We start from the raw sequence: 14,254 nt of genomic DNA, 5'->3' as shown, positions 1-14,254 counted from the left end.
CATAAGTTTCGTTCACAAACCTTCTTTATTGCAGGCCCGGTCGTTTTTCTAAGTAGCTGGGTCGGATATAAACTTCAGCTCTCTATTCCCATTAGCGATAAGCATAAGCAGTTTTAGTTCTCGTGAGGTCCTGGAATTTTAGGTACCAAAGTATCGGACAAGCATCTGTTAAATGTAAGTACGTATTAAGTGCTTTCAGAAATAAAATATCCAGGAAAAAAAACAAAAACTACATCCTGGAAGCATAGTTGCAAAAATTAGCATATCAGGTTCCTGTCTGATTCTCTTCATTGGTTATCTGGCGACCAGTTTCATAGGAAATATTTTGTTACGGGCTCTATAATAGAGAACTGAGCTCGTATTGTCTAACGATTCATTTCGTTTTGAATTTCATTCGACTGTGCGACACTCGGGGAAAACCCAACAGCAAGCAGTGAAGCAAACAGCCAATCAAAGACAGCGCGCGACCCCTCGGCGCTTAATTCAGTCCAGATGAATCACACAGGTCATGCTGCGTCAAACTCTCGCACAACTCATGTCCAGTTTCTATGCCTAGACACGGTTAGCGCCGGTGAAGCTCGGAAGGCCTGGCAAACGCGCCGCTGGCACCGGCGCCGGGCCGCCATTGCAACGCAGACGAGGACGGTTTCATGAGCGTAAGGGACATCATGGGCGTGTTTATCACTCCGAGCCACAGTGTAAGAATAATTTAATAATGTGAAGAAATAATAATATGAAGAATAATAATAAGAACTATATTCTTACTCCGTGCTCCGCTAGGCCTTTTGTAGCTAGAGCTACATTGGCTGTATTCTCGCCGTTTCGCTGTGGCCGGTGGCCACACCAAGAGATGAGCCGTTGCCTAGCAACAGCCGCAGCTGTCAGCGCCATCTGACATGACGTCAGAGGAGGAGCCTGTGAAACCGTGTTCCAACAATGGAGGAGGAGCCGGCGTTGCATCGTATATATAGAAGGGGCGGCTCGGTAGGATTCGTCGGCAGATATGGAAAGTGAGTCGGAGAGACTGAAAGAAGCCAGGCTTCGGCCACGGAACGAAACCAAGAGGAGAGCCGAGGAGACGGAGGAAGAACTAGCCGTACGCCTCGAGAAGCGTCGTAAGCACGAAGCGGCCTGGCGAGTGGATTTAGATGTGGATGGTTCGTCGTCTAGATCGCCATGTCGTGCCATGGCCGACGCCAGTACTGTGTCGGAGCCATTGAACCGGCTGCTTGCTACTTCGCCGATCATCGCGCCGTCTTTGTGGCAATTCAGAAACAAAAGATGAAGACTTTAAAAATGTCTAGTCTTTAATGTAACCATAACTTAACGATAGGTAACACCTAAACCACTGAGACGCACCAAGCAAAACGATAAAGATGAAACCGTAAAGATAATCAAGCTAAACAATAAGATTAACCGTACCTCTCGCTACACACATCCAAGCATAACTGAGTTAAGCCACAGCCAATTTTTTTTTTGTTCAAAGGAATACGCCAGCGGGAGCCGCGACTATTGTCACACTCTGATGTTTTGTCCATTCGGGAGCCGCGACTGTCGTTCGCCTTCGAAGACAAAGTGACGGAGCAAAGATACGAACGGAGGGAAGAAAGACATCATTTCTGGGCCCTGCTCCCTTAATCTGTTCAGCTGTAAGTCAACTTCGAAAAAAAAATGGTAGCTGCAATATAAAGTAACTAACCGGCTCTATGTACTAAATGTAACTTGAAAGCACTTCAGGGAAGACTGGACAGATCAGTTCGACTGGTGTCTCAGTTGTTTAAAAGATCAGATACCAGGTATGAACAAGTTCGTTTCCCGTATTTCGTGCGCGCGCGGGGAAGCGCCCATGCGTCGGTACAGAAGGTACAAGGTACAGAAGAAACTTTGACACTGCAGGTGGAGAAAACGGAATGCAGTATAGTAAACGACACTCAAAGAACACATTGGCGCGTATAAGATTGTACTGTACAAAAAAATATGCTGTGTGAGCAGTATAACTGACTCCAGCAAGAAGTCTTACCACTTTCTTTTACAGCATTAACAGTGTATTCAGATTTGTTTTTGATGCAGTGCCACACCAAGTGACAACCCTACTGAAACGAATCCGTATGCAACTATATGGAAGGCATACGGTTTCCGTACATTTTCCGCAAGGCGCATACAGAAATCAAACGGATGCCGTACGGACTTTACGGAAGCCCATATGGATCTTATAGAAACCGTGCGGAGGTTACGGACGGTTATATGCGGAGAACATGCGGGCGTCATATGGTGTTACGGACGGCCTTACGGAATATACGGTGGGTACGGACGGCTGTGTGCGGAGAGCATATGGACTTCATAAGGTGTTAAGGACGAACTTACGGAACGTATGGAATATGGACGGATACGGACGCGGCTATATGGCCGGAGCGTACGGAGTCCTTACTGACGTCATTTACGACACATGCAGTCTGTATGCATATGCCTCTGCGCAGCACTTACGGAAACTTATCCATATGAATGGATGGTCGCAGACATATATGTATGGAAGTGGATCCGCTTGCGTAGATCTGCATCCGTATATATAGACACGAAATATGTCCCAGTTATGCATGCATGGATCTGCTCGGTAAATCGATGCGTGAAGACGGAAGCGGCGACAAACGCCCGTTCTTGTAAAACAATTATAACCGCTGGCCTGCCGTCACTACAACGTGACAATATATCTTGAGATATGCGGTAAAGATGCAAATTTAAGCGCGCGGTTGGACTTTCGCACACGGCTAGGAACGAGCAGCGCTACACATGTGCACGTGCGCATGCATGACGACGGACGAAACGGCGCAGAACGGTGAGCAATATGGATCGCCGCGTACCGGCGCCGGGAAGACGGCGAAGAAGCGCGGTTCAACGGCAGCTGCTGAATAATGCGCTGCCGCGGGCAGAAGCGACACTTGATCCGGCAGCGGGTATTCAGCATGTACGGGGAGCAGCGTATTCCCGCGTACGCCTGTGGTCGAGGAACCTATGAAGGCCTTTCGTCTACATCGCGTGAGAACTGAATCTTCGAAGATCCCGCAGGGAAATGAACCTTTTCGGATACTATGCACATTAAAGACTGCGAACAGAGAGGAGAGACTACAAACGGGTGCCACGAGGGTCCGCACTACGAAGGCACTCGCAAATACATATATATATGCTCTGTTGTTCGATATACATTATTACGGGAAACAATTAGGCCGAACGCATTTCAGCAGACATTGCTGTAAATCAATGTGGAACGCAAAATACTCAAAAGAAAGCACTTAATTGATTCTTACAAAACTGCCAAGAAACAGTCCCAACGTTGTATGGAACCAGTAGACACCTCAGTAGCTGAGCCATATTTGCAGGCCCTTCACCATTCTGGTAAATATCCATAGAAGACTGGAGTTGATCAGTGCACCTGCTTGTTTCCTACTTGTTTCAAATTAAACAGCCCCTTTCAGGAAAACCAGCAGGTTTCAATTGTGGAAAACAGCAGCGCACGAGGGCAGGATTATGAGAGAGACAACACAGACGCGGTTTCCATTATGTTGAACCAGTTATAGTCCGTAGCAGTACAGTTGTGCTACCTCAGCATTTAGCAGTCATTACTAACCGTTAGGTATATGGCCTACCTGCAGTTCAGCCGTCACGGTGTAATTATGTATAATACATTCCTTTTGTCACGTCACAGGACAGTTAGTCATGATAATGGCAAGCCCCAACACTTGAAAGCAACAGATTACATACAAGGCGTAAACAGTAATCACCGAATACATAATAATAATAATAATAATAATGTTTGTTTTATTGTACGAAAAGAATACAAAGTTCCAGAAGCGGGCATGTCAAAGCCATCAATGGCTTGAGGGACTATGCCTGGCAAAGTCAGCAGACGGGTGTGCAATAGCCAACTTTGACATATGCAAGGGAACAAAATGTTTGTTTTATTTCACGAAAAGAATACAGAGTTCCAGAAGTGGGCATGTCAAAGCTACCAATAGCTTCAGGGACTCGGCCCAACAACGCCAGCAGACGAGTACGCAATAGCTAACTTTGACATATGCAGAGAACCAAAAGTTGGGAAAAATCAACATCAACAAGGGACAAAATAAAAATCAACATCAGATAGGTAGCACATACATATCACAGAAATCTGGACTAATACATTTTAACACGTTACACAGAACCAAGCATGTTTTTTTAATGCATTTCTTGATGTAACCAAGAATATATACTTCATCTGGCAATTCGTTCAGAATTCTCGGTACATAAACACAACATCTAGCTTCGTCATATCTCGTCAAAGAGCGCGGGACTACAAAACAAACACTAGTTCAATGACTTCAGGGAGCTGTGTAACATATTGTTACGTAAATGTAGGCACACAATGTGTAGTCACAGGGATGCTGAGAGCAGCTCACAGCAGCGCACAGATCACACTTCGTCCTCTTCGCGCTCATTGCACGAGCACAGCACTGTCTTCTTCGTTGTCCACTGACAATATTTTAAAGTCACTGGACCAGAAATGTCGTACCAGCACAGTTTGCACAAACAGAGTTCAGAAGCACGGAAGGCCAAGTGCTGAGAAGATGTATGAAGCATATAAACAATATTTGGTTAATTAAATAGAGGACATAACATACAAAAATGAAAAGCGCATGAACCACATTGCACACACATACAACACAAGCGAAAAATCCCAAAAAACAAACCGGTATGAGGTCCCATCATATTGCAGTTCAGTGATACAAAAGATTGAAAAGAAATTAAAGCACAGAAAAGTTTAAACAGCACAAAATTTAGGTAGCTAATGTACTCTTTGAAGTGTACCATCAGATAGGATACAAAGAATTAGAAAATGCTTCTGCTTCCACGGACTCGCATTATTACAATGGCCATTCCTCTCAACACTTTAGTTTCAAAACAGAGGTATAACTGGCCATTAGGATCTTCAACCTTCTTGTGAAACAGTACAGCAGCCTGCACTTTACAGCAACTGAATGCACCATGACATAGAGCTCAACCTTTTGAATTAGAAGCTAGATGCCTAACTATTCAACCCCACTAGGCCCCCACATTTTACTGAAAGTAAGCTTGGACGTCTGGCAAGTTTCAAACTTTACTGAGTGTAACTGCACCCAATAAACCATAGCCACACTACATGGCACACAAATACTTGCCTATTTAACCTATCACCTGATTTTAGCCTACCCACCACTTTTCCTTCACCAGGCCAAATGTTCTCCGAAGCTAGTTTGACGAAGAAAACACTACTGTAACCGCAAGACATTTTGTACACCAGCAACTGTCCTTTCCTTTCTTTCTTTACTGCAGCGGTGGCTTAGTGGTCTCAGCATCTGATTCACATGCGGAAGGTGCGGGGTTTCATCCCCAGTGCTGCCGGGTGCCCATCGGTGATACAATGGCTACAAGAATTCTCCTGGTCTGGTGCTCGACTTAATTAAGATGAAATACTTGGCAAATGGGTCTTTGACCCCACCTTGAGTAGAAAAAAAAACCTTTTGACATGGCTCTATTTGGCCACAGATTGTCTTGCGCTGTAAAAATCCATCATCATCAATCCTTTCCTTCTTTATTTTTTAACTGCAACGGCGGCTTGGTGAATATGAAATTCAGTCGAAGATAACTGCTGGTACTTAAGTACTTAAGGGTAATGGAATGGATTCCAAGAGAAGGCAAGCTAGCAGGGGGCGGCAGAAAGTTAGGTCAGCGGATGAGATTAAGAAGTTTGCGGGGAATACGGTGGCCGCAACTGGCGAAGGACAGGGTTAATTGGAGAGACATGGGAGAGGCCTTTGCCCTGCAGTGGGCGTAGTCAGGCTGATGATGATGATATTCCCAAGGCCGTGGGTCTAATCAGAACCATAGTGGCTGCATTTTAATAAGGCCAAAATGCAAAATTGTCTATGCATTCTACGATGTCGGTGCATGTTAAAAATCCCCAGGTGGTTGAAGTTACTCCATAGCCCCCCAGAAGCAACCGTCAATAGCCCACAGTTTTGCTTTTTCATTTAAAATTCATCAATCATATTTGTACGTTGCGTTTTGTACCACTGCACTGAAAGAGGTTCTTGGTTCTGGCCAGCTTTTGTCATGTTCTATTGGTCGCTTTCTTTTAGCTGAGATGTCAGTCACGCTCAATAAGGTTTGGCAAATCACATATATATGCTGTATCATCAGCTGGTAATTCAATCAGAAGGCATGGTGCAAGGATGTCACTCAATTTCAAAACAGAAGGAGTAGTCATAAAAGACAAAAAACACTCGCTAATATGTCCTGGGAGCCTGTGTGTGCTATCTATACAAACCAGTTTCTTACAAAAAAAACAGCACTAGTGCCTTCACAAGAGTCGTGAATTATTTCAAAAATCCTGTCAATGACAAAGTAGTCATTGTCTAATGCTTTCACTGCTGTGCTGTTGGTTTTTTTCGCTTTTCTGTACATTCTGCTGTGCAACACTGTTCCCTTAAAAGCAAAACGAAAGTGTTCATTTATAGCAATGACACGACTGAACATACCATTCAGGGCATTGGTCTCCTCCGCTGACAGGCTAGGCGTGCGGTTGGAATAGCCCAAAAGACATGCGCCATCAATATGCGTAGCAGCAGCAATTAAAGGCTTAGCCAGTAGGGCATTGGTGAATTCCTGCACTTTTCTTTCGAAAATGTGCAGTGTCGTCATGAGCTGCAGTTGTTGCAGCATCACCGCGCGTTCCACAACCTGGTTTGGTATCCCTTTTGCACCAGTTATGGTCTTCACAAGTCTGCCGTTTCCACTTTCAAAGACAAATGCGCTGTGCCCCCACAAAGGCCCAAAGTTTTTTGCAGCTGTCACAAGATGAAGCAGCTGGTGCACATTAAAAGTCATCATACGTGGGCCGTAGAGTGTTCTTGTCCTGGACACAAACTCTTGCAGCAAGCGACCTGCACAAAAGAGCAGCCATGCTCACTGTGAAAGATTTCCGCACAAAACCTAATCTTGTGTTTCCTTGTGATTGCGCTCTATCACACCACTGTTCCAACAAATCGGGCGTGCTTTACCATTTACAAAACATTTCTTGCAATACCTAACAAATGAAGCAAAATCAAAACTGCTAGACTTGCTTAGTTGCACTGTATAAGGCATATTAATATTCATTTGAGTGCCTATTTTTTTTTTTGCTTCTGAAGAGGAACTGCCACAGCGTGCATGGTAAAAGGATTGTGATGTCACCATTTTCAAGCAATTTTATATCATATAGAGTAAAAGCTCATTAGTTCGAACTTGCTAAATCAATATGCTGCTTTACTCGAACTGGCAATTTCGTCCCATCAACATCAGGAAACGCGGCATCAGCACAATCCCTACCATAACCTTGTGCCCACTTCCAGAAACTTAAACTTCAGCACTAGTCTAAGTTCAATAGCAAGCTTTGTTCAATGCCCCCGACCTCGGATGAGTTCTGAAATTCAGACAGCACTTTTATCAAGAAAAGTCTTGAGGTAAGAAGGGACCCTTATTTCAGCAGCTTCATCTTCTTTCTTGAAACCAGGTGGGTTCCAGTTTCTCATCTTAATGTTTACCAAACTAAAAAGTGGCTGAAGGTCAGTAGCAATTCCATCAAAATAACATGGTTACTTCCTATAGCAGTTAACACTGATGAATAATTCCTCCTTTGAATATTTTTGGGGAACATGCGGCAAAGAACTTGTATTTGTGAATGAGCTTCTCAACAAAGTTTGTGCATTCATTCATGATGATGATAGACTCTCAGTCATGACAGCTTTACGTGATTTAAAGCAGTGGACTAGTTGGTGTTTACACTGGAAGGACAAAGCAGTAGCACTAAAAACAGGAACGACAGGATAGAAGAAGACAACACAGGCGCTAGCGCTTGTGTTATCTTCTTCTATCTTGTCGTCCCTGTTTTGAGCGCTACTACTATATCAAACTTTATGTGAGACATGTGCGAGTGGTACATGCTGAGTGGTCCATGCTTTATGTATAGCTCCCATTTACATAATATCATTCCACCTCTATTCTATCATTCTCTATCATTCTAACACAGTTACTGTACATTTGAAGTCATGCTGCCAAACATGTTTCACAACTTCCCTTTCTCATATGTACAATTCGCTGTGAATGCTTACATACGTGCAATTTGCAGTTCAATGTATTTTTGTAGCATCATAAATGCAATACAATTTTACAGCCAATAAAATGTATAAACTTACCAGCATGATGCAGCTGTTCATCAGTCAACTCTTCCAAAAGAAGTGTGAAGACTGCTTCCACAAGCAGCATGAAATGATTTAAATGCCGCTGGGGAAGAATGCCTAAACAACATGGCACAGCATAAAACAGCAGCCAGTGCCGCCACTCGCTTGCCTTCCAATGGCAGCGTTCTTTAATCGAACGTGGCAGCCTTGTGAAGCAGTGTGGGGGCTTGATGGCAAGCAACCTGTTGTCAAGCTGCTCCAATGTTGTCGGGCGCCCTGAAGCAAAAAGGAAGAGATGTGCAATTTAAATGCAAGTAATTGAATGAGCCAGCCAAACAACACCGCTTGCAAACCATTAAACAGCAGCATATTCCAAACTGAGCCTGTGGCTTTTTGAATGCAATGTTGTTGCTGTGTGCCATAAGAATGAAGATAGCACGAAGCTGAAGCATTCATGTTGGGAACAAATCATAAAGGTATGCCTACCCTAATGACCTTGCTTCCTGATAACAACAGGTATTTAGTTCAGGAATCCTAAGAGCAGATGTACTGCAGTTAATGCTTGACCATCAGACATAACTAGTTGAGCCCACTTATAATGATTACAGTTATAACGAGCGCTTGCCTATCAGAGGCCAGTGCTACCATTAAAACATGTATGATGGCAGTGTCATTTCGTCCAAGATAAAACAAACAACCATGGCTGCCCCACTCACAGTGAACAAGGAGGTGCTGTAAACTAGCGACACTTGTCAAACTCATGCTTGCCGCAACAAAAGAGCTGCAAGACATCTGTGACACCCCCTACCCCATACCTCGAAAGTGGCAACCCAAAAAATTAGAAAAAGCCGCATTCAGAGTACGTAACCACCAACCAAGCACGCTCTTACGGGGGGTTCAATGTCAATCAGAATATGTGTGTATTCCAGCTAGGCAAAAGAAGGAAAGAGTGAACCAACTGTGGAAGGAAAGGCATGAGAGGTGCAAGCCAGGGGCAGCACTAACAACAGATATAATGTATGCACGTTTGCTGAACTACTAATGACAGCAATTTGGGAAATTTGAATGCCAATCATGCCGTATGCCCTGCTGGCCCCATCAGTCACGTGACAGGCACTGCCTGCCCAACTGGCTGGCTGCTTTCCGCACAGATACTGTGTATAGGCAGAGTGTGGACACCAGAGTTCACAAGCTCTGCATGCACATGTGCTGTGCTAGCTTCAATGCTCCATCAATACCATGCATCAACGATGACAAGGAGGCCGAACTACCACCGTTGGTGCGTATCACACCCCTCAAAACTGAGAAGCTTGTATGTATGCGTAACACGAATTAGTACAGTAATACCAACCTATGTAGAAGGGTTCTTGGCTGTTGCAAGAGTCAAGCCAGTTATCAGTGAGGCACCTGGTGACGCCAAGGAGCACGCAGTGCATGTACTCCACTGTCTGCCCAAAGACCACGTTGAAGTGCTTCAAGTGAGCAAGTGGCGATGGCCCCTTCACTCCATTTACTGCTTCGTTGACTTCGAGAGCAAGCTTCATTTCTCGAAGCATTCCCTTTGGTGTCCGCTCATCATTCACCGTGGCTTGCATGTATCGCTGCCCACCTGAAATAAACAGACTTTGATTTTACAACATCGCAGAAAATACAAGTGACTTGTGGGGTAAGCAGGGTTCAGCCCCGCCGCGGTGGCTCAGTGATTACGGTGCTCGGCTGCTGACATGAAAGACGCGGGTTCGATCCCGGCCGCGGTGGCTGAATTTCTTGAAGGCGAAATTCTAGAGGCCCGTGTGCTGTGCGATGTCAGTGCATGTTAAGGAACCCCAGGTGGTCGAAATTTCCGGAGCCCCCCTCTACGGCGTCTCTCATAGCCTCAGTCGCTTTGGGACGTTAAACCCCAATAAACCAAACCAAATAATATAGCAAGAGAACATTTCCCACTGATACACTACTGTCACCAACAAACTAAGGCTACCACTAGTATATATTTTTTCCTGAAAATTTACGGGCCCAAACATACCGTAATTTTCAGCAGCACATCTTCGATACTAACAGCTTCCAAAAGCTGACAGTTATACAAAAACAGCCTAAGAGTCTTCCCTTCTAAGGTGAACTCAAAAACACGATTACAGTTCAGTCACAGCTCCGCACAGCATGACGACAGCAATGGCCATTTTATTTTGCCTGTGCAAGAAGCTGAAGAACAATGAAAACTGCCTGCACGAGCTCATCAGTTTGCATGTACCCGACATACGACGCATACTTGTTAACATTAAAAGTACACGAGCATGTACAGTGCATTAGCTTTAGCATAAAATCAAAAGCTATGAGTAAAGACTAAGTAGGTCTTTCGCCATGTCTTCTCAATATCTACATGTCTTCATGTTGGCTATGAAGAACTGCTGCAAAGGCAAAGGAGAGAATTTACCAAAGGCAAACCCTTTGACAAGTTTCGAGAACTCAAAGAAATGAATGAATGAAGTTTATGTGCAATATATTTGCCTTGTGAGGGCAGCAGAAGTATGAAAAGGCATTCAGTGGATTGGCTAACCTAGAAGAAAAGACTCGCATTCAGGGTAGGGTCAAAGGTGCAGGGCATAACATTAGCACAGAACTGCCCGTTATGCTGTAAACAAATTGTGCATAAACTCTATATCTTCAATTTCTTAAGATAAAATGCCCATTACACCTATAGCAAATTCTATACTTAATATGTGCACTCCTGATGCGAAAGTTCTGCTGCCAGAAGATATGCAATCTTCTTGCAAGGCAAGGGAGAGAATTACTTAGACTTTATTTAACAACATACTCGTATAACAACAGGTGGCCTAATAAATGCATCGAACTTATCAGAGTACTTTACCTTCGAGGTGTTCTCCACAGGCGTAGCACCAGGGGCAGCCAAACATTCCGTTGAATTCCACCATGTTGCTAACGGCAGCCCGAGCAGGAGCATCTACGCAACAGCATACAGCATACACTGCTGATCTCATTGTCGTGGAAGCTTGTTCCCAGATAACACGACCCACTCTGTTCACTTCATCGACAAATTTCGTCATGAACAGGGTCATATCAGGGTGCCTTTCAAACCAAAGGCCACCAACCAAACAGTTTTTCATCCTGAGACTGGGTGGCAGCTCGTTAACCAAAAACTGTATGGGCCACACTGATGATGAAGAGGATTTGAAGACGGGGCTTCCATCTGTGTTGACAGTTAGCGTCAGGTCCATCCAGTTCAGCTGATTACTCTGGCGTAGCTCCCTGCAAATGCTGCCACTTGTGATGTCTCTCAGGGTCGTTGTTGATCTTTCAGCATCTTCTTTCAGATTGACAAGGTTGCTGTAGAGAGCAGCTTTTGTTCTTGCTATCAAAGTCTTCAGCTGCTCCTTTAAATCCATAATAACAAAAAAATTCCCCTTCGCCTTGAGTGATCTCACATCAGTTGCCAGGACACAGGCAGAGCACTTCATTTTGGATGTCCCACTCACTGGCTTGAGCAGGTTGCCACAGACGCTGCAGTAAAAAAAATGCTTGGCGACCCGCTTTGCTCTTGAAGCCCATAGCTTTTTGAACAAGTGTTTTGATCGCGGGAGCACATTTCCTCTAAAGCCAAAAAGGTCATCAATGAGAGCCAGCAGATCATCCAAAGCAACCCAAGTAAGCCCATGAGCAACAACAAAGGCCATGATCATTACAATTGCAGCTGCCTTGGTTGTCGTAGAGCCAGGTAACGTTGCTGAATCTAAGTCAGCAAAGCCAGGTGCCAGGAGCTCATTTTCATCCAACAGTGAATCTAGGCTTTCGGCTTCCTCCTCAGATTCACTGCCACTTGTGTCGTCGTCCTCTAGGTGTTCACTGTCACTTTCATGAGTTGGGATGTCCTCATCAGACCATTCAGCATAGTCACCTGAAAGTGTAGATCTGGAGCTCGATGGCGACGGATGACGCGGTTCATAAGTAGGTTCAACTGGTTCAACTGTGCGCTCAGTCCCGGGGATGCCCTCATTGGCCACTTCGGTTCTGTAGCCTGAAACAGGAGTATTCACACCGGACGACGGCTGCGCCAGTACACGATCGCATTCCTTCACGTGTTCAGTGCCACTTTCAAGGGTGCCCTCATCGATGCTTTCAGCACTGCGCCCGCCCGAAGGAGCAGGTGTCGAGAGAGATGGCCCTGTGTTCGCTGTCGAACTGCTGGCACTGGACGACGGCTGCGCCGGTACACGGCTGCATGTTCCCGCGTGTTCAGCACTTACAAAGGGGCCGCCCTCGTAGACGCCTTCAACACAGTGCTCACCTGAAGGAGCAGATGTCGAAACTGACGACGTTTTGTCCGCGGTCGAACTACTGGCACCATGAGCGCGTTCTGAAGGATCGCCTCTTGACGCTGTCTCCCCGGAAAGAACTGCTCGTTTTCGCTGCTTTTTCCAGTAATCCGTGGACTTCGGCACGACAAATGGTTCATCTTTGTCAAGATAGCGCTTACGTGTCTTTTTCGTGGGACGAAGGCTCATTTTGCTGCTTGCTGGCTTAATAAGAAACGCAGCAAGCGGTTATGGTTGCAGCAACGACGGTATGGCGCAACGACGGTAGCGACAAAGGAATGAAAATTCAGGGGGCACTTTGGGTCTCTAAAGTGCTGCAAGGTGAAAGCATTTCCTGGCCACTGTTTGTTTTTATTTACTTTTTATTTTTCATAATTTTGTTTACAATATATTTGTTGCTCCTTTTCTTAATTTTGTTGTTTTTTTATTTTTATTCGACATCCTATTTTTATTGTCTTTTTATTTTTGTTTATTTTCTTATTTTTTATTTTTATTTCCCTTTTCCTGACTTTACTCCTTTTATTTTATTTATGAAGCCCATGCATTCACTAGATGCGCCTTTATGCATGCTGGAACCTTGAGCCTTTTAAGCAGTGACGCCGGAAGGCGGACGAATCTGCCGACGCGTCTGTCGACACGGCTGCCGACGCGTCTGCTAACGACAGTATGAGGCATTAAAGGCTTTCGCCTTAAAATGACGATAAACACCAATGTTTGTCTCTTTATAAAGGGTGGACATTACAGATCAGATAATATGATGATTATGATGCGTTGGCTAAAAACTAAGCAGTTCGTTGTCTCAGACGAGGTGGTTGAGGAGGATAAATGATAAACATTATTCGTCTGCCTGTGGATCCGCGTCGTGGTCCTTGCCTTGCAAGGCACCGATATTTGGTTTAAGTGATCCCTCACACCACTCCCAAGCTCTCGCTCGCAAAAAAAAATATTAAAGGCGCAGTTGACTAAGTAATGAAAGGTCATAATAGATGGTATGCGGCTTATACATGAGCAGAAACTGTGATAGAGAACTATTAATAGTGGTTTTGCGAGAACGTCATGCATGCAAAACTTATATATTACTACCAACATTCCCGTTTGTCACAGCGCTATATTCGAGTCATATCCGCCGTGACTGTCATGTTCTTCGTGCAAGTATATGTGTGCACAATCGGGCGTGAGATGTTGAAAGCAGGCACATTCCAATTATGTAGGTCGTCGCGACTTGTGTATGTCTGTCTCTCTCTCTCCCTTTCTCCCTGTGTGTGTTTGTGTGTACGCATGCGTTAATGTCATTGCGGCACATGCTGCTACGAATGCAATTTTTCTACCACTTTAATCTCGGCACAAAGCGTCAACAACACCTACACAGAATGAAGATCCAGACACGTTCGATTAAGTTATATTTAATTGTTTATCTGGTTTTCCTCCTTTTTTATTTTTTTGTTAGTCGGGAGGGTGCGTGTTATTCAGTTGATAAAACTACGGCCTGAAATTAAGGCTCAGCTTACGGTTGCGTAGTAGACCATGACTGTTGACCCGTTGAGACTCATGAGCACTTGCACACTTGCACGTAATATAACACGAACTGTGCACATATATTGTTTCCTCTGGAATAATAGCAGGGAATTCTTTTTCTGTGAACAACACGACAAACCGCATAGTATGAACGAATCTTCCTCTCTGAAGCAGACGACATAA

General features: G+C 44.7%; 1 protein-coding gene across 1 annotated transcript; it reads right to left on the bottom strand.

The window, feature by feature from the left end:
- Positions 1-5,414: 5,414 nt before the first annotated feature.
- LOC149346105 (uncharacterized) lies at positions 5,415-14,106 on the bottom strand. Its single transcript, XM_089541253.1, is given in 6 exon segments — positions 5,415-6,364; positions 6,367-6,953; positions 8,244-8,504; positions 9,580-9,837; positions 11,095-12,442; positions 14,065-14,106. Coding segments are annotated over 6 exon segments (2,703 nt in total). The 3' UTR covers positions 5,415-6,157.
- Positions 14,107-14,254: the final 148 nt, after the last annotated feature.

Source organism: Amblyomma mixtum, chromosome 4, assembly GCF_055824585.1.
Source record: "Amblyomma mixtum isolate Tamu chromosome 4, ASM5582458v1, whole genome shotgun sequence".
Classification (NCBI taxonomy): Eukaryota; Metazoa; Arthropoda; class Arachnida; order Ixodida; family Ixodidae; genus Amblyomma; species Amblyomma mixtum.
The sequence above is the reverse complement of the archived record's forward strand: the minus strand, read 5'-3'. Positions and strand labels throughout refer to the sequence as shown.